The sequence below is a fragment of the Culex pipiens genome, chromosome 1 (genome assembly GCF_016801865.2).
Source record: "Culex pipiens pallens isolate TS chromosome 1, TS_CPP_V2, whole genome shotgun sequence".
NCBI classification, from domain to species: Eukaryota; Metazoa; Arthropoda; class Insecta; order Diptera; family Culicidae; genus Culex; species Culex pipiens.
This window is the reverse complement of record NC_068937.1, coordinates 49,293,433-49,320,910: the sequence shown is the minus strand read 5'-3', so window position 1 is coordinate 49,320,910 and position 27,478 is coordinate 49,293,433. Positions and strand designations below refer to the sequence as shown.

At 38.6% G+C, this 27,478-nt stretch overlaps 1 protein-coding gene across 1 annotated transcript in view; it reads left to right on the top strand.

Moving 5' to 3' along the window:
• The window catches only part of LOC120419688 (uncharacterized), a 29,350-nt gene extending 2,574 nt beyond the window's left edge, over positions 1–26,776 (top strand). Inside the window, exons 2-3 of the mRNA XM_039582474.1 lie at positions 6,035–8,376; positions 26,621–26,776. Of these exons, the coding sequence (XP_039438408.1) occupies positions 6,035–8,376; positions 26,621–26,776 (2,498 nt within the window). The remainder of the gene's footprint in view (positions 1–6,034; positions 8,377–26,620) is intronic.
• The last annotated feature ends 702 nt before the right edge of the window (positions 26,777–27,478 follow it).

Sequence of the window (27,478 nt, the reverse complement as noted above, 5' to 3'; positions counted from 1 at the left end):
CGGCCTTATTTTTAAACAAAATGTTGCTCTTTGCCTAGGAATAAAAAATCATAATTGATTTCATTTATATTTCGGAGTCGTTGTGATAACCATTTTAACCCAAATAACATTTAATTTTCTTCAAAAACGTATTTTGGCATTAATTTATTTCATCTTTTTTTAAATGGGGTTTTCAACTTCAGATGTATTTAATTTTCATCTTTTTTGAGAGAAAATTGATACAACATCATTCATCAAAATGATTTAGATTTTTCAACTTTTATAGTTTTGATTTTCTGTACGAAATTTTAACTTACTTGACCATATATGTGAATAGGTTCAAGGTTATGTAGAATAAGTAAGTGGAATTAAATTAGTAATTCTGGAGAATTTTTTTTACTATGTTAAAAAATTTTTAGAGAAAATTTCCCAAACCCCTATCAAATTTTCCTATTTTTAGGTAGTTATAGGCTTTGATCCGAAGAACAATTTTGTAAAACATCGCAAAGCGGTAGGAATTGATCAATTCCTAGCGCTTTGCGGTGTTCTACAAAGTTGTTCCTCGGATCAAAACCTGTAAGGAATTTTTAAGACAAAAAATTTGATTAGGTTGAGGAAAACTTTCTAGAAGAAGAGTTGAAAAGTTTAAAATAAATCAATTAAGTTATACTGTTTATTTTACGATTTCTTTCAATTTGATGTGCTACTTTGGACCAAGTTTGTTTGTTTTCTAAATGGAATCGATATAAGATGGAGTAATGAATTAATTTTCAATAAAGTTTTTGGTACTCGTATGCTTACGTCAGAGCTGTAGGACGAGAGTGTAAATGGTAAATTATATTGTTTGATCAAAATGATTCCAAATATAAACAATTAAAATATACAATTTTGTTAATCAAATTACACCTTCAAAGCCCTTTTTATTGTAAATCCATTTTATTAATGAAAAGATATTTAAATCTCGTCGCGGTTTTTAGAAAAATATTCTGAGGAAAGAATATTCAAGGATAGTATAAAAAAAGTCTTACAAGAAATTTCTAAGCTTTCTAACGAAGTTGACTTTATAGCTGTCGGCCACCATTGCTAGTACCAACCACTAGTGTCTTCCTTTTAATCTACAAGGACTTCGCCGCCCTGGGCTCCTAAGTGTATGAAAGTATGGCACGGAGCGACGGCGCCGAATACCCATATTTACACAAATAATTTTAGAGCGCCCGCCGCGGGATTCGAACCGGCGACCTATGGATTGTGAGTCCAGTGCGCGGTCCGATTGATCCACACGGGCGGGACAACTCTAAGCTTTCTAGTGCTTCGAAAATTGTATGAAATCTATCGGAGAATTTCTGAGATATCGCATTTTAACATTTTGTGTTTGATATTATTTATAAAATTCATAGGGAAACCCTTTATGACAGTTTACGAAACATTTCAAAGGCTGAGTAACATGCGTTTGTTACACGTCAAAATGTGCAAAACAACACAAGAATCATTTTTGTAGAAGATTGCGATTTACTAATATGAATAAAAAATAAGGTTTGTCTAAAGATGTTTTAACACTTTCCAGAAACTGAATTGTTCAATAATAAAAATCATAAAACCTGTACAAAACACAACACAAACTACAAGAATACATCGAAAATTCAATATGTTTTATGTAGGTAATTCTCCGCCAACTCACACAGCAGTTGCCCCGACCCCTCTTCGATTTGCGTGAAACTTTGTCCTAAGGGGTAACTTTTGTCCCTGATCACGAATCCGAGGTCCGTTTTTTGATATCTCGTGACGGAGAGGCGTTATGACCCCTTCCATTTTTGAACATGCGAAAAAAGAGGTGTTTTTCAATAATTTTCAGCCTGGAACGGTGATGAGATAGAAATTTGGTGTCAAAGGGACTTTTATGTAAAATTAGACGCCCGATTTGATGGCGTACTCAGAATTCCGAAAAAACGTATTTTTCATCGAAAAAAACACTAAAAATGTTTTAAAAATTCTCCCATTTTCCGTAACTCGACTGTAATTTTTTTTGGAAAATGTCATTTTATGGGAAATTTAATGTACTTTTCGAATCTACATTGACTCAGAAGGGTCATTTTTTCATTTAGAACAATTTTTTTCCTTTTAAAATTTCGTGTTTTTTCTAACTTCGCAGGGTTATCTTTTAGAGTGTAACAATTTTCTACAAAGTTGTAGAACAGACAATTACAAAAAATTTGATAAACAGACATAAGGGGTTTGCTTATACACATCACGAGTTATTGCGATTTTACTAAAAAAAGTTTTGAAAAAGTTGGTCGTCGTCGATCATGGCCGTTCATCGTCACCCGCGACAGACACGGACGACGAAACAAAGAGAAACGCAAAAAGTAACTTTTTCAAAACTTTTTTTCGTAAAATCGCGATAACTCGTGATGTTTATAAGCAAACCCCTTATGTCTATATATCATAATTTTTGTGATTGTCTGCTTTACAACTTTGTAGAACATTGTTATACTCTAAAAAATAACCCTGCAAAGTTAGAAAAAACACGAAATTTTAAAATGAAAAATTTTGTTCTAAATGAAAAAATTACCCTTCTGGGTCAATGTAGATTCGAAAAGTACATTAAATTTCCCATAAAATGACATGTTCAAAAAAATTTACAGTCGAGTAATGGAAAATGGGAGAATTTTTAAAGCTGGTTTTGTGTTTTTTTCGATGAAAAATACGTTTATTCGGAATTCTGAGTACGCCATCAAATCGGGAGCTAATTTTACATAAAAGTCCCTTGGACACCAAATTTCTATCTCATCACCGTTTCAGGCTGCAAATTATTGAAAAACACCTCTTTTTTCGCTTGTTCAAAAATGGAAGGGGTCGTACCGCCCCTCCGTCATGAGATATCAAAAAACGGACCTCGGATTCGTGATCAGGGACAAAAGTTACCCCTAAGGACAAAGTTTCACGCAAATCGAAGAGGGGTCGGGGCAACTTTTCCCGATTTCGTATGAGTTGGTAGAGAATTACCCATGTACAAAATTCACTTGTTTGCTTTGATTAAGGTGATACAGTCCAGTCCAGTCCACTTAGCGTAGTTTAGGAGTCATACTTGAGCTTGACAATTAAAAATAAGACAGCGAAATTTTTTTTTTGTAATTTGATTATCCAAAGAAGTGTAAAGCCTTCGGATAATCCAGTCTGGATTTTTTTTTATTCAAGACATCGTATTTTTTTGGCCGTACGTACTTTAAAGAGACATTTTTTTTCAAAGATTATCACTCTGTTAGTCTCTTCAACCAAAGGAATTCTAGAGTTTTTTAAGGACCTACAAGCTATTGTCTTCCAGGTCCTTTAAAAAAAAAACTCGAGAATTGTGTATGCCGATTTGCCGAAACTCATCAAACCTATCCAAGCGATAAGTTTATTTTTTTTAAGAAAAATAAAACACGAACACTTATGAAAAAGCTATTTCCACACACCCAAACGGCGGTCGCATGATTGTGATGCATGGCGGCATGAAAGTATATCAGAATCTGCATGAAAACTGTCCTCATGCATTTTTTGCGATATAGGGGTATGACATTTTTGCCCGTTACCGACAATTATCGACATTACCGACGGCTTTTTGGTTGTGTTTCACAAAAAAATCCTTAACAGAACGAGGATCGAACCACTAACTTCTTGTTTATTGATCCGACACGCTACCACCGCGCCATGGACGCTTGATGAAAAGTGAGTGAAAGAGCACCAACATATGCTTCTCTTTGGAGAGTTTTTCGGGGACGGGCCAGCGTTATATGTGTTGGTGAGAACTGCAGATCGCTGAAATGTTTACACGCGGGCAAAAATGATCTAGGGGCTTGCTGCAAAAAATGTTATAAAATATGACATTTTCTGCAGCAAATCTACTGTTGCAGATTTTGAGATATATTTTTCCTTTGGGTGCACGAATAGAAATGAGCCCCTATAACCAGTTCTCAACGCAAAGTAGTGGTGCTAATGATTAAAAATCAAATTTACTCATGGAAGCATAATTTAAATTTTTAATGGAAAATTCATTCCGAACAATTTGATTAACTTCTTCAGATAAGATAACTAAGAAAAGTAATTTACAAAATTCAAAAACAGCAAAATATAAAAGTGAAAAAAAAAACAGTCATGGCATTTAAGGGTTACATACCAGCAGTCCCAACTTACCTCTTGCTACATTGTTGTAATACTCTTCGTCCTGTTTTTTTCGCGAAATCCTGCAAAACTAAGAACGCAAAAAAACAATTTCTTTCTTCCTTCACTCTCCCACGGGAAAATCGCACACAAGAGATCAAAGGAGCATCCATTCGCGAGAGGCAGGAAATGAGCTCTCCAGAGCGCGTTCGCGGAAGTAAGCTTTGAACTTTTCGCGTCGATTTTTTTCCGCGGCTTCCAGACAATTCTTCCGGTTTCATAATTAAAATATGACGAATTTCTGTGAGTGGCAACCCTTTCCATCCCATTATGGAAGGGGGCGTGGAATTCCCTCAAATCAAAATCCCATCAGTCGTTATTACCGTGATCAAGGGAAAATGAGTCCATTTTCACAATCATTACTTAGTAAAAGGGATCAAAATCCTTTTTTCTTCATTTCAATTTTTTTTCTTTTGAGAACATCAATTTGAACGTGACCGAAACAATGGCCACGGTTTGTGGCAATCGATATTTAATTTTTGACACACGTGTGTCCTTCGTCCTGTCAGATTGTATTGTGTTTTGCCTCCTCGAAAAACGACAGCCTCGAAGTGTATTTATTTTGTAAATTTACGCTAATGAAAAGGTTTTTTCTTCTTTTTCGTGTCCCAGGTTGAAGATCCTTACTATTTCCCTTTTGTGTTTGATTGTTTGACGGAAAATCGAACGCCCGAATCGGCAGCCACGTGGCGCTTTTTGTTTGAGGGAGAGAGAGAGAGAGTGAGTACGAGGTTATGTTCACAAATTGATGGAAGGGGGCTTGCTGGCTGGCTGTTGATCCACTTTGCGAAAGTCGTTGGGTGCAGACAGAACCACACGGTGGACACGTGGCGCTAGGCTGCAGCAATGGCGAAACCGGGCCCAGTCAGCCGTGGCGTGGTGGTAAGCAAATTTGGAAAGGATGGAATGGGGTGGGGAAATCATTGGGAAAAGAAAAGGTGGAGATTTTATAGAATAACAAATGCTTGATAGTAATATTCCAATGAATTGTTTTGCTTTTTCACTTTTTTTTTAATAATTTTGAAATTGTCTTATAGCCATCTACACGTGCCTTTTACCTGATATCAATATTGTTAATATCTGAATAAACCATTATAAAGAAAACATCGAAAATATTTTGCAAGCAAAGCAACCTTGATGCATAGTAACTGTACCCGAGCATGGGTAAATAACAAGGGAAATGCAAAATAATACCATTCAATGGTATCAATACCAAATTTTGGTTTTCGCGAGCCCTTGAAATAATGTCTAAAGTGTAAGTTAATACTAATCTGTGGTATTATACCAACTTTTGGTATTGTTTTGTTATTGGGCAAATTTTAAGAAAATGTCGAATTTTGACATACTGTTACTTACTTACTGGTCAGCGAACGACTGGACAACGCGTACCATAGGCACTTCGAGTACCGTAGGTATAAAATAGACCCACCAAGTGGTCCTTTAGCCTCTTGTTCAGTAACTCCGATACCCTGGCCTCCCCGCGGCGCTGGCCGGGATACTAGTAACCATTGGAGAGATCGGGTAACCAACCCCGGTGGGAACTATGGTAGTATGCTGACAGGGTAAGGGGGGCTCCACCCTCTTCGGAGGGTGTAGCTGTACCGTTAAGCTTCGAGACAAAAGCCCCCGTTACGGTGTCGAGAGAAAACCGCAGCTGGGTCCCGGAAGCTGCAAGGTGGCAGCCCCACCCCGAGACTAGGTATTCGCAGCCCTGGTTAGGCGGCATACCGAAGCGAAACACCAACTCAGAAAAACGAAATAAGAAATTCAGGACGGATTAATCGGCATCAGACCAGGCGATGTAAAAAGGACAACGATTGGAAACTCGGTACTTGGAACGTTCGAACTCTCCAAGATCCTGCACGTGCTGGCCTTCTTGCCCGGGAGCTGCACAAGCTGAACGTGCATGTGGCCGCAATCCAGGAAGTTCGATGGCCCGGTCATGGAGAGCGAGAATTCACGGCGGTGGACCCCATCGCCAACACCTCTTTCAAGTACCACATCTACTACAGTGGCGGCGAAAAGGCGATGCACGGAGTCGGTTTCGTAGTGATTGGGGATCAGAAGAACCGAGTCATCAAGTGGAAGGTGGTGAATGACCGGATCTGCGTGTTGAGAATAAAGGGCAAATTCTTCAACTACAGTCTGATCAACATCTACGCGCCGACGAACGACAAGCCCGATGACGATAAAGACGCTTTCTACGAGCGTCTCGACAGGACCTATGGAGAGTGCCCAAGACACGACGTGAAGATAGTCATCGGAGACGCAAACGCGCAGGTCGGAAGGGAAGCCTTCTTCCATCCTGTCATCGGCAAGGAGAGCCTTCATCCTCGCACGAATGACAACGGCCTCCGTTTGGTCAATTTCGCCGCAGCCAGAGGAATGGCTATCTGTAGCACCTTCTTTGCGCGCATGAACATTCGGAAGCACACCTGGCGCCACCCGAATGGCGAATCGTGCACACAAATCGATCACGTTTTGGTGGATGGTCGACACTTCTCGGACGTGATGGACGTCCGATCGTACAGAGGACCGAACATCGACTCTGATCACTTCCTGGTAGCGTGCAAGATCCGAGCTAGGCTGTCGAACGTGTTGACCCCGCGGACTGCGAGGATAGCGCGGTTGAACGTCCAGCGCCTCGCGAGCAGCGACGTTGCTGCAGAGTACAGTCGGAAGCTCGACGAGCGGATCAACGAGGACGCGCCTACGGGTAACCTGGACGAGCAATGGGGAGCCCTCCAGAGCATCGTCAACACAACGGCTACCGAAGTGATCGGCACGACCAGAGGACGCAAACCCAAAGGGTGGTTCGATGCGGAGTGCCAGCGAGTGACGGACGAGAAGAACGAGGCCAGGAAGCGTATGCTGGTGAAGGGTACGCGCCGAAACTGTGAACGATACAGCGAGCTGCGAAGAGCTGAGAAACGAACCCACCGCCGAAAAGAACGGGAGTACGACGAGAGAGTACTTGCCGAAGCTCAAGCACAATACAACGCGAACGATAAGCGGAGGTTTTATGCAACTGTCAACGGTGTAAGAAAGAAAGCGACGCCTTCCCCTGTTATGTGCAACGACAGGGAAGGTAACCTGTTGACAGATAAGACAGCGGTAGCGGCCAGGTGGAAGGAGCACTTTCAACAGCTGTTGAACGGTGAGATGCGAGAGGGAGTCGTCGAGGACAGGATGAACGTTGAGGATGATGGAATAGCTGTGGACCCGCCTACGTTGGAGGACGTGGAAAAAGCTGTAAAGGAGCTCAAGAACGCGAAATCCGCGGGAAAGGACGGACTTCCGGCCGAACTTTTCAAACACGGGAGCGCGCGGATGATCGAGATTCTGCACCAAATCGTCCAGCGAATTTGGTGCGAAGAACAGCTTCCGACCGACTGGTTAGACGGGCTCATCACCCCAATCTACAAGAAAGGGCAAAGACTCGATTGTGCCAACTATCGGGGCATCACAATCCTCAACTCAGCGTACAAAGTACTATCCCGAATCCTGTGGAGCAAGCTGAGACCGTTGACCGAGACCTTTGTCGGCGAATACCAGTGCGGTTTTCGAGCGGGTCGGTCAACGACGGACCAGATGTTCACTCTGCGACAAATCCTCGACAAGTTCCGGGAGTACAACCTGCAAACACACCATTTGTTCATCGACTTCAAGGCGGCGTACGATTCAGTCAAAAGAAACGAACTTTGGAAAATTATGCTAGAACACGGCTTTCCGGCGAAGCTAATAAGACTGATTCGTGCAACGCTCGACGGAGCAAAATCAAGCGTGCGAATAGCTAACGAGACATCAGAAGCTTTCGTTACGTTGGATGGATTGAAGCAGGGCGATGCTCTCTCGAACTTACTGTTCATCATAGCGTTGGAGGGTGCTGCTCGAAGGGCAGGCGTGCAAAGAAACGGAACACTCATCACTAAATCGCACATGCTGCTTGGATACGCTGACGACATCGACATCATTGGTATCGACCGTCGTTCAGTGGAGGAGGCGTTCGTCCCTTTCAAGCGGGAAGCTGCGAAGATCGGACTGACCATCAACACTGCCAAGACCAAGTATCTGGTTGCTGGCAGAGCGCGTGGCAGTGCAGGTGATGGTGTTTCGGAGGTGGAAATAGATGGAGAAAGATATGAGGTGGTGGATGAGTTTGTATATCTTGGTACACTTGTGACGTGCGACAACGATGTGAGCTGCGAAGTGAAACGGCGGATTAGTGCTGCAAACAGGGCCTTCTACGGTCTTCGTAGCCAACTAAGGTCCCGCAGCCTAAGGACGCCTACGAAAATCACGCTGTACAGGACCTTGATACTCCCTGTAGCTAGGGCGTCCAATTTTCCCGGGTTTTGAATTTCCCGGGAAACGGTAAAAATATTTTTGAAATCCCGGGAATTCCCGGGATCCCGGGAAATTTTTAAAGCTGTCATAAAATCTATGTTTTCATAATATTTTATTGCTTATTGCGAGATAAAATCACTTTTCTCCTTCGCTGTGAGTGACAGGAGATTATTGCCGCCTTACTACCGCAGTGTAAAAATCTGCGAGTTGAACTGAAATTCTGCGTTGATTTGGCTGTCAACTTGGTTTGTTTTGAATATTTTCCAAAAAGTCAGCTGAAAAACTCAAGGCAACCTTTGACAACAGCCAAAAATTTGTTCTGCGGTTGTCATGCGGCTGTCATGCGACCATTATCTTGCGGTCGTATCACCGCGCGTGAACTCTAATTATTGACGCCCGCAGTAATATATGTTTTCAAGCTTAAAATCATAGACTAAGCAGAACAATATTAATTAGTGACAATCTACACTTCAATCTAAACAAGGACGACCGTTTTGAAATAGATTAAAAGAAATTAAAAATTGTTTTTTTATCCTCTGTTGTGCTTTGAATTTTAAATGAACTTAAATTTTTAATTCAAATGTGATTCAAATTAAATAAGTGTTTTAAATGAGTATATTTCTTTTATATATTTTTTATATGACATGACTACAAAAGCTCGAAAATTTTCTTTGAAAATGTCTAAAAAACAATAAGCGACAACAAATAAAATGATTCCAGCCTATGTTAAATTTTAGATAAGTTTTGAATTTCTTGTTTCATATAAAACATATTTTACAAATTATTTTTATGTTACTACCATTAACTGATGAAAATCAGGACAACAGTCTGAATAGATACAGGAGATTTTAGAGGAATATAATTGGAAATCGAATACTAGGAATTATAATGATCTGTTCATGTTTGAACCGAAGTCATTATGCAAAAAATGGCTTCAATAGCTGTCTTAATTCGTTACATTTGTCCTGATTTGCCCCAGATTTTGCCGGTATTTGATGAAAAATAATTTAATAGGATATTTTTTTAAATTTAATATCCTTAAAAATGAGTAAATATAATACTCTTTTTTTTATTTTTTTGAGATTTTAATGCTTTGAAATTCGTGTCGCTTACTATGTATTCAACTGTTCATCTATTTCTACAACCAAATTTGAATTTTCAGACCAAAATTTGTTTTTTTTTTCAATTCCCGAGCAGACGGAAATAACTTGGGAATAACAATTTTTGATGTTTGAAAATACTAGGCCAATAACATTTTATGTTATTTATAACAAGTTTTGTTATTCGCCGTTATGATTTTTTTGTTATTGGATTGTTATTGTAATAACAGACTAACATCATGTTTAGTTATTCTTCGAACAAATCTATGTTATTATTTTTTGTTATTTTAACAACTAATCCGATCATCCCAATAACAGTTTGAGATATTCTTCCATTGCAAAAAATGTTATTCCTAAGTTGTTTTGGCTTGCAATCAATATCATACCAATAACAAATTTTGTTATGATAACATAAACTGTTAGTAAACTCTTATGCAAAATTGGATTTTGCAAGAATACTCCATAACACTTTCTGTTATTTTAACAGTATTTGTTATTGAAATGGCATGAATTTAGTTATTACCGTCTGTTCGGGTTTCGGGATTTCCCGGGACAAATTACAAAAAAATCCCGGGATTCGGGAATTCCCGGTTTTAGAAAAATCCCGGGATTTTTGTCCCGGGAATTCCCGGGATGGACGCACTAGCGGCAAGCAAGTAGGAGACCGGTGGCGCAGGCGCATGAATTTCGAGTTGTACCAAGACTACAAACATGCTGATATCGTAAAAGTCATCAAGCACGACAGGCTGAAGTGGGCTGGACATGTAGCCAGAATGTCGAACGAGCGGGCGGCTAAAACGATATTCAGCAGCGAACCTGGACGCGGTCGTCGGCTTCGTGGAAGGCCTCGTACGCGTTGGCTGTGTGCAGTCGACGAAGATGCAAGGGCGGCCAACATTGTAGGCGACTGGAGACGAGCGGCCCAAGATCGAGCATCCTGGAAATCTTCGATTAGTTCAGCGTTGGGTCGATAGACCTGTTGCTGATAAAGTAAAGTAAAGTAAGTAAGTAAGTTACTTACTTACATACTTAAAAACGCAAATCTACTCCAAATTAAAGCCAACTACTTCATTTTGGTCTAAAAAAGTCATTTAATGATCTTTATAAATTAGGGAATACCATACATTGGTATTGTAAAGTTATTTTAAATAAAAATATTATAAAATGAAGTTGATTCATAAAAAAATCTATTTTAAATGATGTTTAACATTATTAAAAGTATGCTGATACATTTGAAAATGATAAGACACACATGTATATATTTAGACGATTAACTTTACGACAACAATAGGTTTTACTTGAAAAATTTAAGATTTTAGAATGGATTTTACTTAAAATTGTGTGCCTTTTTCGTCATAATCGATAAACTCAAAAAAAATCAATATTTGTTAATTTGATAAAATAACTCTTTCAATACCAAAATGTTGGTATGCATGTGGTATTCGAACTTCGTTCTAAAATCCTTTTAATATTGGATTTGTGTTGAATCCTATTCAGTAGAAATCATGCATCCTCGAAAATCCCACGAAAAATGCCACGCTGCCTGGGCTAAAGCCTTTCTCGTTCTGGTTTAGTTTGTTTCTCTTTCTTTGAATTTCCTGATAGTTGTGCCTGCAGCTAAAACATGTTGATGCAGCACCAGCCCGTTTTCAATAAGCGTTGATAGCTTAGTTGGTAAACGGGTAGCTAAAATGGTGTCTGCACCTTACCTGTCATGAGTTCGATTCCAGAATTCCTCTAGTTTTCTTTACCTGATATTTTTTGGCTCTCCAAGCAAGACTTCGTTTTCCTGCCTGTTCGAAGGATTTAAATATAGCATCAAAATTCTACCCATTTCTCATTGCAATCCCATTAGTCAATTTGAATTCTCGCTGTAATCCTATAGAGAATTCTCATTGTTTTTTGTCCAATGAGATTTTTATTTACCCGGAAAGTTGTTATTATCTGGTATTCATTTGCCCTTGGAATGGCACGTTTTGGTATTGCTTTGGTCTTCCCCATACAGTATTTTGGTATGATTTCATGGTATTATACCATCTATTACTGGGCAACCAAGGGCACATTTTGGTATTTGTTATTATGCCAAGTAATACCAAAATATGGTTTTCCCGTGTTATTTACCCCTGCTCGGGTATACAGCAATTCCCCACGAAAACAGCATGAAAAAAAAAACAAAAGTGCTCGGATCGGGCTCAAAATTTTTCTGGGGGTTCTCCGAAATAATAAGACCCGTATTTTTTTGTTTGGCCATTAGGGTGACCTACGCCGTGTTAGAGTGGTCCGAAAAATTGCATTTTCGTCGATTTTCGCAAAAACCACTTTTTTTAAATAATCATAACTCCCCGCCATTTCAACCGATTTTAGCTATCTTATACGCAAATGAAAGGTGATAAGTTGGCATTGCAAAGAGTAAGAAGTTTGGACCAAGAAGTCTATCTTGCGCGCGAGCAAATGGTACTCAGTTGACACCAAAAAACCAACCAAGCAACCATTTAAAATTATAAAAAGCACAACATTAAATGTGTTTCGAGATGAAAATTGAAAATTTATGACGCAATATGCATTTTACAAAACATTTAAATTTGAGTAGATTGCATGATTTACTAATGAGCAAAAATCTAAGCAAAGAATAGCATATATTTTTTATAATACACTACCGTCATTATGGGTGACATTTGGTCTGGGGTTGAGATTGGGTCATACAAATTTCCGCTTTTTTGTATGACCTAATGTTATCCCCCAGGCCCAATGTCACCCCTGATGACGGTAACTAATTTCATTTGTTTTTGGCCAAGGTCGAGAGGGTGGCACAAAAAAAGTATATGCTTTGGTGGCTATCATACTAATTTGTATTAGATCGTATTGAAAAATTTAAATGTATTTGTCTCACAGAGATAAAAACATTAAAAAAAAACTCGCTCCATATATTCGAAAATTTTGTAATTATTTGTAGTTTATTTTAAAAAAATCAATAAACATAAAATGTTAGAATGAAAAAGCTAAATGAAATCTAAAACTTTCACACTTTCACACTTTCTTGCATGACTATTGTTGTTATTTTTTCTCTTTTCAGCTTTACTGTACGGATCGAAGTTATGATCTTTAATATATTTGTTACAAGCAGTTGAGCCATTAATTGGTTCTCGTTCTTATTTTGACAATCAAAATTACAGTCCTATATAATTTTGTTGCAAAATAATGATCATAACCGAGATAAGAATTTCTAATAAATTTAAAATCTTCCGGGAAATTTGTTGAAAATTCAAATTATCCTACACAGAAAAAAAAATGATGGTAATATTCATCAGGAAATGGTGACAGATATTGTGGCAAAAAAATGATAAATTTTACCTTAGAAAATGATGAATTTTCATCAGAAAATGATGAAATTTACCTCAAATAATGATGAAATTTACCTAGAAAAATGATGAAATTTACTGCAAAAATGTTGAATTTTACGAAAGAATGTGTATTATTGCATTAAAAAATGTGTAATTTGTGGCTGAGAAAGTGGAAGGATAGGTATTGAACTGTCATCCATTTCAGAGAACGTAAATAAAACATATGATTCAAACGAATATTTTTTTCATGACTTTCAGGGTACTTTGTGGGTGGCAATCAGTTAGCGGCCAACTGCTTGATCGCTCTAAGGACCCGAGTTAGTTTTTTAGCAAATATTACTTTAAGGTTAGACGGAACGCCAGTTCTTGGACAACTTTTGTTCAACTTTAATAAATGTCTGAACTCGACAGGTTGCTCGCTATCGACCTATTTAGCGTCTGCAACAGACAGAACATGTTTAAGTTACGGTGTTTTCTTTAAAGGTGCTTCCAAAAATGCTAGTCGTGGTATCAATATGGCGCTGCTTTCCCGTTTTACCTTAAGGTATATCGTTGGAATTCAATAATTATTCAATTAATTATTTGTTTTTAAACATTGCACAAGATTGAAAATAATTTCAGCAGAGCTGCTAAGTCAGAGCCTTCGTAGGCGGAATCAAACCTTTTTCACGATTTGCAGTCGACAAATTTGGAGAAGCAGAAATCGGAAAATTATTTAAGCCAGAGTAAATAATTTTGCATAAATTGTACGACTTAGGATTGAGCCATTTCTTTAATAGTATACAAAAAGTGAAAGCACTGATATAACTAGATATTAAATTATGTGTTTGCTTAAAGCCAACTTCGCTTTAAAATTGTATGCATTACAACTGAATTGTTTTAACACTTAAAACAGAGAGAAGGGAACAATGTTGGACATAAATTTGTGCGATTGCAGGAAGTTTGATAGAAAATTCTGACAAATTTTGAACCGAATGCATAATACGTGCATTTTAGATTCGTCTGGACCGAAATATTAGCGTTTGAAATCTGAAGCACTATTCTCTGCGAAGTGGTACCCCAGCACCTTCGAGTAAGACGTTATTCATCGTCAGTACAATATTGAGTCCAAAAAGGAGGAGGATCCTGAATAATGAAAACAAGATACCATGCAATTTACACAGCAAAAAAAGTATTAATCTGACTGCGTGTAAAAAGCCTGGTTGTAAAATATATTTTGCATTATTTTATGAAATTTTATGTAATATTACACTCTGGCATATGTAGCCCATCAGTATGGGAAATCTACTTGACCGATATGTCAAGCTCATAGATTCGTTTATCCTTTTAATTCTTCATCTGTCTGATTGCGATCGGGCTAAGGCGCCAGTCCATACTGTTAATGTTGGGTTTGAATCCCATCGGTGGCACCTTTTTTGTGTTTCCAAAAATTGTACATGCAAAGTGTAATGATAAATTACTTTTTTCATAATGCTGATGTGCCTGCGATTTTACCATCGGATGTTTTTGCTGTGTACTTACAAAAAAATGCTGCAAGCAGTAGCTACCTTCCCACACGAAGTTTCACCAGTTGAAATCCTTGAGATATTATCCCACATGAAATATCCACCTGCAAAAAAAACCATTTTTTTACAAAGTGTCATATTCTTAAGAAAACAAAACTTATCTAAAAGTGGAAATAGACGTCGACTAATGGTGATTAGATCCGAAAAAACAAATTCTGCACAGTTATGGCGGCTGCTTTTTCCACGTTGGCTTTGGCATTTCCCAAGAGTCGTTTGTTCTGAGAAGCTGTAAAGATAAGTTGATAATTATGTTTAATTGTGAAGAAAAAAAAATATGTTTAATGATATTTAAAATTGTCATTAGGACTCTTAACTGTTGCGGTGTCAATCCAGAAACCGAAAAGTGATGCGTGTTACGCGAGAGGGGCCATCAAAGAATGCTTCTCACCAAGCCAATTTGATAACACTCAGAGAAATAATTAAAAACAATATATTAGGAATTTATTAGTCCTGTTTTTACTTACAAAATGAACATGAGGTAATTTACTTCAAATTTAACGTTTGTTGAAAAATTCAATTTTTCATTATATTTTGGATGAATAAGTACAATAATCAAATCATCCCGACTAACCAACTATCCTGAAATAAATGGATCGTACATCAGATTCTTCGTGAACTGTTCAAACCCCAAAACTCGACAAGCAACTTCCTTCAAACTTAACCAAAAAAGCACCACTTTTCAAGGATTCTTGGATGCGCAAGTGGCCAAAACACCCGGACTCTTCTTCCAAACCAGTCCGGAAGAAGCACTAACATAAACTCACCAAAACAAACGTCGACGGCGGCACGGAATCAGCGACGATTCCTGGACGTAAACACCCAAACGCACTGGCACCTTCCTCCAGACCGATCCGGAAGAAGCACTAACACAAACTCACCAAAACAAACGACGACGGTGACACGAAATCTGCGACGATTCCTGGACGTAAACACCCGGAACACCCGGACGCACTGGCACTATCCTCCAGACCGATCCGGAAGAAGCACCAACACAAACTCACCAAAATAAACGACGACGGCGGCGCGGAATCTGCGACGATTCCTGGACGTAAACACCCGGACACACTGGCACCTTCCTCCAGACCGATCCGGAAGAAGCACCAACACAAACTCACCAAAATAAACGACGACGGCGGCGCGGAATCTGCGACGATTCCTGGACGTAAACACCCGGACGCACTGGCACCTTCCTCCAGACCGATCCGGAAGAAGCACCAACACAAACTCACCAAAATAAACGACGACGGCGGCGCGGAATCTGCGACGATTCCTGGACGTAAACACCCGGACACACTGGCACCTTCCTCCAGACCGATCCGGAAGAAGCACCAACACAAACTCACCAAAATAAACGACGACGGCGGCGCGGAATCTGCGACGATTCCTGGACGTAAACACCCGGACGCACTGGCACCTTCCTCCAGACCGATCCGGAAGAAGCACCAACACAAACTCACCAAAATAAACGACGACGGCGGCGCGGAATCTGCGACGATTCCTGGACGTAAACACCCGGACACACTGGCACCTTCCTCCAGACCGATCCGGAAGAAGCACCAACACAAACTCACCAAAATAAACGACGACGGCGGCGCGGAATCTGCGACGATTCCTGGACGTAAACACCCGGACGCACTGGCACCTTCCTCCAGACCGATCCGGAAGAAGCACCAACACAAACTCACCAAAATAAACGACGACGGCGGCGCGGAATCTGCGACGATTCCTGGACGTAAACACCCGGACGCACTGGCACCTTCCTCCAGACCGATCCGGAAGAAGCACCAACACAAACTCACCAAAATAAACGACGACGGCGGCGCGGAATCTGCGACGATTCCTGGACGTAAACACCCGGACACACTGGCACCTTCCTCCAGACCGATCCGGAAGAAGCACCAACACAAACTCACCAAAATAAACGACGACGGCGGCGCGGAATCTGCGACGATTCCTGGACGTAAACACCCGGACGCACTGGCACCTTCCTCCAGACCGATCCGGAAGAAGCACCAACACAAACTCACCAAAATAAACGACGACGGCGGCGCGGAATCTGCGACGATTCCTGGACGTAAACACCCGGACGCACTGGCACCTTCCTCCAGACCGATCCGGAAGAAGCACCAACACAAACTCACCAAAATAAACGACGACGGCGGCGCGGAATCTGCGACGATTCCTGGACGTAAACACCCGGACACACTGGCACCTTCCTCCAGACCGATCCGGAAGAAGCACCAACACAAACTCACCAAAATAAACTACGACGGCGGCGCGGAATCTGCGACGATTCCTGGACGTAAACACCCGGACACACTGGCACCTTCCTCCAGACCGATCCGGAAGAAGCACCAACACAAACTCACCAAAACACACAACGACGACGGCACAGAATCTGCAACGATTGTTTGACGCACGAGCGACCAAAACTCCCGGACACGCGACGATTGAATCACGATCCGACAGGCTTCTGCCAACCACTTTTCAAAACGTTGCGTTTGACAGTTGTCAAAGTCCCTGGGTCAAAAGATGGTTGAATATTGTACCTAAATTTGATGAATATTACTCAAGTATACGAGTAGCAAAAATAATGTTGAATATTCATCAAAAAATAGGTAATATTACACATTTTTTGTGTAAAACCTGTTTGACAAAAAATAATTTCGTTATTCAACAATTATAGAGGTAAAATTCATCATTCTTTTTTTCAACATTCTGTTTTCAACCTTCCATTTTTACATTATTTTTTGCTGTGTAGATTCAATAACGGTAAATTCAAACTTAAAAGTTATCGTCGAACAATGTGTTCTTAAGCGGGAAAACCACATAAGGTCAAAAATACAAAAGGTCTAAAGTTGTCAATAGGTTGAATGGACAAAAAGATACAGTTAAAAATAGTAAAATTAAAAAAACAGATTTTTTGCAAAACTTGAAAAAAATGAGACAAAAATATTTTTGAGAATTTAAGGTAAAAAGTGAGAAAATGAGAAAAAACATGCAAAATTGAGCAGTGATTTAAAAAGTTATATAAGAAATAGTCACCATTGTAACATATTTGAATTCAAAATGGGTAATTCTCAACTAACTCAAACGAAATCGGGAAAATCGCCTTATGTTTATGTATCAAAATATTTGTTATTATCTGACTATGCAAAGTTACAATAAACACAAAATTTCAAAATGATTTTTTTTGTTTTAAATAAAAAGAAAGACTTTTCTGGGTGAATGCAGATTCGAAAAATACATAAAATTTCCCCTAAAATGACATGCTCCCAATTTTTTATAGTTGAGTAACGGAAAATAACAGGATTTTTAAAACTTTTTTTGTGCTTTTTCGATGAAAAATACGTTTTTTTCTGAATTTTTAGTACGCCATCATGGAAAGGGCCGTATCACCCCTCCGTCACGAGATATAAAAAAACGGAACTCGGATTCGTTATCAGCGACAAAATTTACTCCTAAGGGCAAAGATTCACGCAAATCAAAGAGGGGTCGGGGCAACTGTTGTGTGAGTTGGGTGAGAATGAGTCAAGTAGTATATTTTCTTTTATTATATTTTTACCAGGTGTAAACAATTCAGTGAGTTTTTTTCTTAATTTTTTCTTCAATGTTATTTATTTCTGTTTTAGTCATAGTTTTGATAAATATTTCAAACATAAGAGTTTTTGGACTTTTAAAAGTGCAAGCATATTTTCATAATCTTTTGAATAAAGTTTTTTTTTGTATTTGTGATATAATTGAAAATTTTGCTATTCTTCTAAAATAATTTATTCTTGTCTATAGAATATTTTTGAGAGTAGTTCCGTACTAAAAAACATCTACTGCTCATAACAAAAATAAAAAAAAAAACTGATTTAATTTTTTTTATATTCTTGCAACATTTTTTTTTGTTTACTATCTTTGCGTTTATCGAAATTTTGTTTCGAAAATATTATTGTATCATTTATATTAAACTCAATTTTACCATTCTTTTAAACATTTTTTCGTGAATTTCATACTCTTTCAAAACTACTTTTTGGTTTAAATAAGTAATATTTCTGAAAGTTTTCTTTTCCATTTCTTCAAACATTAATAGTAAAAAAATCATTTAAGAGAAAAAAGCGGAATCAAGATATTTTTCCCATTTTTCATGTTTGTAATATATTTCTGTAAGTTTATAGTCTTTCTAATTTGGTATTTTATTTTTAAAGATTTATGAGATAAATTATGTAAATATTTAGAAATATTTCAAAGAATTGAATAGTTCTATTTTGAAAAAATGACAGGCGCTAGTATTTTTTGCCTTCCTCACCTAAATGAGGAAAGGCTTTAAAATCACTCGAAAAACGAACTTCTTACTTTGACCTCCTAGACCCAGCTTTATGTATACCTATCGACTCAAAATCAAATTCTGAACAAATGTCTGTGCATGTGTATGTCTGTAAGTCCGTGCACCGAAAAATATGCACACGATTATCTCCGGACTGGTTGCACCGATTTGGACCATTTTGGTCTCATTCGATCCGTCTTGGGGTCCCACAAAACCTTAGTTAATATTATGAAGTTTAGAAAAGTACTTCAAAAGTTATCCTAAAAAACGATTTTAGCTAAACTTGGGAAGATTGTAAAAAGAGTGCTTTTTTGTAAGAAAACCCGTCATGCTATATATTGTTAGAAAGGTATTTCAAAGTTCTTTCTAACGCGATAGAAGATCTGACAACCCCATCAAAAGTTATGAGCACTTAAGTGTTATTTATACACTTTTTTGAGGGCGGATCTCGAATATGTTGATGAAAAAGTTGTCCGGATCTATCATGCGACCCATCGTATACCCGCACCACCCCCACACTCCTTTTACTCGCGGACACTACTTTTGGTCAACCCGGATTGGTTCCGGGGACCGTTTTTTTCTAAAAAATTACCTCCGTAAAGACGCGTGCGCGAACCGCTCCTCCTTCTACAGCAGACTGACTGTCCGAACAAAGGAAAGCAAAAGTTTCGCTGTACAAAGCTTGACGATAGTTCGAAAAATCTCGTTCAGATAGCGCTCATGTAGCTTTGCTGTCAGTTTAAGCTCGTTGATGGAAAGAAGTATCAGAATTCCTAAATTGGGCCAGCAAATTTAGGAATTGGATGACTTCTCTGGCAGAAGCTGGCAAATTCCTAAAATTTAGGAATTGGATAACTTCTTTTTTTTTTCAGTGTAGGAAAGGTAATTAAAAGACCTTTGCAATGAGCCCAAAAGATTGAAGATCTGACAACCCTATCAAAAGTTATAAGTACTTTAGTGTTTTCAATACACTTTATTTGAGGCCAGATCTCATATATTTTGATAAAAATAAGTGTTATTTATACACTTTTTGGAGGCTGTGTAGTGTATTCACTTTATGAATGCGAGGAAGGCACCAACCACCTAAAGGTGGATTAAGTAACGTTTTTTTAATGGTTTTGGATTTTAGGATTTTTTTTATTGTATTTACCTAGATTTTTCTGGAAAATTTTTAACAGTTATGCAAAACGTTTGTTAAATAACACTTACCCATATGAAAAAAAAAATTAGTTTTCTAAATTACAGCCACATGGGGCCATTAAAGCACTGCACTGTTATTTTGTGATCCGATTTAAGGTGACGCAAAATGGTTGCTCTAGCCACCTTACATAAAAAAAGATAATATTATTTAAGATTATTTTGAATTGTTAAAAATCGTAAATGAAAAAAAGTAAAAAAGTAATTACATTCACGGTAATGAATTCGAATTTTGTGTTGTGGACATTTCAGTAACATTTTATTTGTAGGGGTATTTTTTGACCAAATCATATCGCTCGACATAACTACTATTTGGCAAAGAGGATTTAGGAATATTGAAATTTTTTAAAACCCCCTTACCCCTCAAAAGCCCACGTGGATTATTGAAGAGTCACCTGATTGTTTCAATAATTTATATTTGAATGATGTATCATGGTAAATTTTGTAAATTTATGTTTGATGTTTTTTTTTTTATAAAAGAATGGGAGGGGAACCTTTTTATTTTTTTTGTTATGATCAAAATAAAAAAAAACCAAGGAAAAACTTTTTTTTTTTTTTAAATAAATAATTGATTGTTGCATTCACGAATGGGATTGAGACTTAACAAATACGAAGCCTTTTACAATCTTAACACTTTCTTTGTGCTGCTAATTGAACCAATTTTCATCGGTACACTTGCATTCGAGTAACGCCATAATTGGCCTTTCTTGCCAATCAAAACGTCACCTTTGAACTTATTGCAAAGATAAAACAAGCAACTCTATCAATGAGAAAATCATTTGATCTTTCATATTTCCTAATCGCAGCAGCTTGACGATTCGGACATCATCATCATAACTCTCTTGTCCCATTTGGTCACCAGTGACACATCGCAGCAGGCTTTTAGGTGCATCATCGTCCTGACATCCTTTGATCTGCGTCAACACTGTTGCCAAGGACGCCCGACAACTCTTTCGTCGCTGCCTGCTTGACTGACGATGAATTCTTCGGGAAATTGTCCCCAAACTCCAAACCAACCAACGACTGCTAAGGTAATAATAGGTAATAATGAGACAGAAGGCTCCACGCGTAATTGGATATGACTCTGAATGTGTGGGCCGACTTCAAAAGAAAGAAGCACTTGAGTTATCCCGTATGCGTCCGGTTATGTGTCCGTTTTGGATGGACGGATGTCCTGGGCAGTCGGAGTTTCGGAAGGATTGCAGAACGGGGGGATGTCAAACAAGTGTCAATCGGATGACCTCAGGGGAAATTGCAATGAACCGCTGAGCAGGACTTTATTACTGTCTTTGAGCTTCAACTGCATTGCAGAGGGGGATGGAATGTCAATTAGCTACTTCACTTATGAGACGTCTTTTTGTTGGTTAAAAAATTTGTTCTGGCTGTAGAACTAGTTTTATTTTAAAAGAATAAAATATTTCATGTGAACCGTATACCTTCCAGAAAACCCCGAACAAAAGTGCAAATTGAACCTTTCCGAATCCGATTACAATCTAAACACCCATTATCGATGTTTGGTCAGTCGGTTTCACACACGCCCAAAAGACTACAAATTGTTTTCGGAAGTGAGGCCATTAATCGAGATTCTGTCCCATCCAAGGGCCCCACCACCGAAGTTTCGCGTGAGAAATTGAGTTTTCACCCTGGAGCACATCCCTGGTATGTCACGCGTAGGCTTGAGGCGCGTGTCCTTTTCGGTCCAAAGGATTTCGACCGGTATTTGTTTTTGTGTCCCCGGGATTACCTCGGACCTTCGCTTTTCACTTTCACTTTAATGGGCTTTGCTTCCTCTTTATTTGGTCAAGGGACCAGATAATGGGATTTTGATTTGTTGTAAATACATGGGATTGAACATCATCATCAACGGAAAAGGTCACCCCGGGCAGGACATCCTGCCCCCTTATGGTTATTGTTGCCATATTTGAAGGATTTACGTGGTCCCTTTTTTCTTTTCCTTCAGGACAATGTTTGAAAAATGACCGCCTGCCGACAGAAGCTGTTTTCAATTACAAATTATTTTTTGAATAATTAATGCCATCATTCATGGTGCGAACATTCGTCATGAATAAGAAAAAAAAACAAGATTGAATCCATCTCACTTTTATTCTTAAAAAAAATAAGATGAGTGCAACAAAAAACATCTCTGCCCTTTTCAACTTGGTAATTAATCACATTCAATTTACAATTTGACAACGGAGCGAGATTAGCAATTTTAACAAAAAAAAAAAGAAGCCAAGAAAAAACTGCTCTTCTTCCGATCTCGTCGAGGGTGGTCATTTTTTCCACACTCTCCAGGGATTCCCGTTCGTATAATTAGAATAAGACTTCCTTTTCACTCCTCAAAATGACACGTTTTAAGTCGCGCCGTAAGACGAATACTAATTTCGCCAACGGTGCGTGTGATTAACGATGTAATTTTTGGTGTAGAAAACAGAAAAAAAACACCACCCATAAAATGCATTAACTTCGCACTCATTACCTCATAATCGGCCTATCACACCATTCCAAGCTTAAAATGTGTTTTTCTTTCTTGTATTTTTCAATTTCAAGGGGTGTTAAGGCCCGGTAGCAAAATCTCGTAATCCGTCTAGAACGAAAAAAAAGGGACGTTGAATCCCTAAAGATGTCAGGTTCTTTTGTTCAAACAGAGAAAAAAAGAACCTGGTAACAACTCTTGAGAGGAGGAAATTTTCATTTTCGAAATGTATTTGATTTGGGGGGTACAAATCAAACACTTTTGGTTTCGGAAAGGAGTGAAATGGTTTGGCGATCGCGCAAATCTAATTTTACGGTTGATCGGAGATTTTTGATGGATTATTGTCGGCGGTGATTCGAGCGTGAGAATTGAGGAATCCTGTTTGGAAGAAGAGTTTTAATTTTTTTTCGCCAGATGTACGATTATGTTGCTTTCTTGAATTTTATTTTAAATTTTTGTATGGGTTCACTCTAATTCAATTTATTTGATTATACACGGAGAAAAAAGAGTTCCCAAAATCGTGAACAAGCGTTCATGAAAATGAGAACCACGAACAAAGTGTTCAAATTTCATGGTACGTTTTTCAAAATCGTACCATGGGATTTGAACACTTTGTTTTTGGGAACTCTATTTTCTCCGTGTATGTAAATCATCAATTTACAACTTGTTTAACTTTTAAGCATGATCGAGTGTTGGAGGTTCTTTCAGCGATTTATTTACAATTTTTATCACCTTTACATATTAAATGAAAGGTTGCGGAATTTTTCAAAGGAAAATTGTCTGTTTTAAAAAGCTAAACTGCCCATGTTTGCATAAATGTTCCATATAAGTTGCGAAAACTATCTTGAAGGTTTGAAAAAATATTTCTATTGAATTTCAGTTTTACAAAAATCAATTTAACTGGAATGTCATACATGTTCTTGTTTATGTTTATGTATGTCTCCATACAATTTTGCGGACTAATCATACAAAATGGGTATCTAAATGTAAATGTATTTTTTGATAAAGTGCATCATTTTGGAGTAAAAGTCAAGCTTGGGTTATAATTATCGAAAAAAAAAATGCAATTCCGAAAAACGCTTTTTGAACGAAATTTTATGTCAAACATTCATGTGTTAAGTTAATTCACCCTTCAAAGCAAAACAATATTGAAAAATGTTACTTTTCGATACAAGTGCTAAGAAGTTCAACTTTTCATCACCCATTTGCACTGGTATTGAAAGGTATTAATTTCCCATTCTATTATTTTTGGTAGAGAAAAGTAGGCCGTTTCGTCGCTCGAGAATGAAAAAGTAAGTAAATCCACGACGGAATTGCAAAAAAATATTTTTGAAAATCAGAGAAAATTTTCTACAATTTTATCTCTGAAACTTCGAAAATCGAACAGTTAGTCCTTGACATACAGCCTTACAGAAAATTTGAATAGATGAAAATGAGTTTTTCTCAACAAGTCGTCAGTTGTGTGCTATCTTGTGACAACGACCATTTAGTACTTTTCGAGAAAATCGATTTTTAAAGTTTGTAGGTAAATAATTTCAAAATTATGAATGATAGAGCCAAACTTTTTGAAGCAATTGGTTTGTATACTATCGCTTAACAAACGCTCCAAGTTTCAACTAATTTGGTTACACCAGTTAAAAGATACAGTAAATTATGTAAACGAAAATCTGAAAAGCACGTGTCACAAGTGTGTTTCGAAAGTTAAATTGTACTACGTGTCACAAGTGTGCACAGAATTCCCATACAAACTAAAATAGGCTTAAATCAATAGTTTAACCGACTTAACCAGTATATTTTCAAAAACAAAAGGTTTCATTGCCTTTAGAAAGTATGTGTGTACATAAATTTGTGAAAAAAGAAAAAAATCCACATTTTCCAACAACATGTATGACGTGTCACAAGTGTGCACGATCATTTTGATGATAAATTGGTCTATGTCACAAGTGTGTATTGGGATATCCGGGAAACGAAAGCGTGTTTCCAAAATCGGGTTAAAGCATCTTGTAGTGTTGCCAACCTCCTGTGGCCGAATGGTTACGGGTTTCGCCTCATAAGCGGAAAGTCATGGGTTCTTCTCAGGGTGGCAGCCTTAGGTTTAAGTTCAGAGGTAGCAGCAACCGTATGAGTATAAAACGGTTGCTTCACGTGCTCTTCTAGCATGTGATCAATCTTGGGATATTCCTTTGCGCCTCTTCCCAAAATACTTTCCTCGTGTCTTCGCATGTAAATAATGCCCAGCCGATCGGTATTGCACTGCAGTCCAGTCGCATTGTCCAGATCAGAGCAAAGGGAACATCGCAAAAGTAGCACCGCAAAAAGACAATTGTCTTTACAAGACTCCGCGCGGCAAATAATAGCTGCTGGGAAGAGCTTGAAAAATGACACGAAAAAATTGTCACCGCGATTCTAGCGATACATAGCGCACAAGGCACAAGGAATGGAGTTTACAGCATCTGGATGGAACAGCACTTTTCCTCTCAATAGGAACTGTGTTATAGATCTGGAAATGCTTAATAACAGTAAAAATGGGTAACACGATACAATAGTCCTTGTAATCAGGATTCCGTGTCTTAATACTCAAACAGAAAAAAAAATCTTGTAGTGTTTGTTTAGTATAGCAAAACGTCATCATTAACTCATTTTCAACCAAAATGGTCTATGTCACAAGATAGCACACAGCTGACGAAGTGTCGATTAATTAGTATGTAATTTTCAACTGACAATATTTCGAAAATCATTGGTTGGAAATTCAATGCTAAAATACGAATCCTTTGTTTAATTTTCTGATCAATCAATTCATACAAATTTGGTCCAAAAAATGATAGTTATGAGTAAAATTATGTCTTGGGACCATCCATAAACCACGTGGACACCTAGAAGGGGGGGGGGGGGGGGGGTGTTGGCTATTGTACAACAAAGATTTTATTGAGATTGCCAAAAAAGACCTTTTCAAAAGTTATGCCGGATTTCAAATTTTGAAATAGTTATTTTTAAAATTTAAAAAAAATATCTTTATTTCACAACAGTTTATTTATTTTTTAGTTTTCGTGATATGGTCTATTGCAAATAACAGACTAATAAGGTGAAACTTAGGAAATCTCATTTTCATCAATTTGAATTCTTTATGAGGCTGTGTATATCAGAAACTCAATTTCAAAGCCTCAGAGAGACAACTGCAGGATATTGTTTCCTGCACGAAAAGAAATCAAAATATTTACCCAAACGTGGCTTGGGAACGATATATGTAGTTTATATTTGCTGATGATACAAGCATCTCCGCCAAAGGTAGAAGCCTTCGTGTCATCACAAGAAGATTACAAAAAAGCTTGGATATTTTCAATTCTTATTTGAAAGAATGAAAAATTACTCCAAATGCTGCGAAAACTCAACTTATTATTTTCCCTCACAAACTAAGGGCTGATTTTCTTAAACCAAAAAGTCATCACATTATAAAGATGAATGAGGTAAATTTAAAGTGTGTTACCGTTGCGGCTACATGCTCTACTTTGCCCCTTAATCAGTCATGGGCAAATAGGAGGATTTTGCAAGCTTTACATTAAAATTAGGGTATCACAGATTAGAGAGTTTGTGTAGTCTTAAAAGTAAATGTCGTCAAGTAAATAAAAGTAAATTTAATATCACAAACAATATAAAATCAGAGCACAGCTAGGGCAAATAACCATAAAACACACTGTTATTGCAAACCGCAGGAATAAACTTTGTTAACACACTGTACAAACCAACCTTGCGGGATTGCTACCAGAAAAGTACGAAGTAGTACTGTAAGGAGAGGACTAGAGGAAAAAGGGAATAAAGGGGCTAAAAAGAAGCGAGAGAGTACTCTACTGAAGGTCAGCATCGACTTGGAAGACCTTTTCCACTTGACCTTCCCAGCAAGCAACATCGAGCTGAAGAACAAGAAGTGATCGTCAAGACTTAACAAGTTTGTCATTGTACATGTAGTAAGTGGAAAATTAGAGGAGTTGCGCAAGTAACGGCGAATCAGGTATAACTCGAGTGAAATCGATAGTGAACCCTCAAAGCTGACCCAGTAGTACTCTAATCCCCCCCCCCCCTCCTCCCCCCTGTGTTCTCTACCGAAGGACCCAAGGTTTCCGCTCAAGAACCAGATCACGGCGACCGCGAACGATCGCCACCAGCACGCCGAAGTGACGGACTCGATGCCGAAGGCTATCCGGCGAATGTCCATCCAAGAACCGCCTGAAGACCCGGCACGTGACCACGTGGCCCCGGTCTAACCCACACCCAAGATGTCGGCCTGCAAGGCCGGAGATACCAGCGCCGCCGCCTCCCCCCCCCTCGTGCGTGGCGTGGGCGTACCGGCAAACAGCATGCCAGATGCTCCAGAAACAAGTTCCGGACGCGGTCGAGGCGATCGCGGACCTCCGGAGCAAGCCAGCCACGAGAGTGTCATCGGAGGTGACCAGCAGAAGCAGATGCAGTAGCCAACCTGCCCCGCACTAACACACACACATACACAGCGTGAGTCCAAGAAATACAGTGCTTAATTTAACTAAAATAGTGCCTTGATTCCTTGAGCTTCGAGCCGACCCTTGAAAGAAAGAGCTCTTGCTTGACTAGCCCCGCCAGCGCGAAAAGAGGCCCTGAGCCCACCCCAGTCCGGCCGTGGCTCTAAGACCAACCGGCTGGGGCGTTGTCAGGGTCCTTCAGACCCAAGCATGGGGAAAGCCCGTAGTAACAAGTGGGAGGATCAAGTGAAATATCTTGGACTTGCTTTTGACAAAAACCTTACTTACAAGGATCACATTGAAAGTATCCAGGTTAAATGTAACAAATATATTAAATGTTTGTATCCACTTATAAACAGGAATTCTAGACTTTGTCTCAAGAATAAACTGTTAATTTATAAACAAATTTTCAGACCTGCCATGCTTTATGCTGTGCCGATCTGGACAAGCTGTTGCTTAACCAGGAAGAAA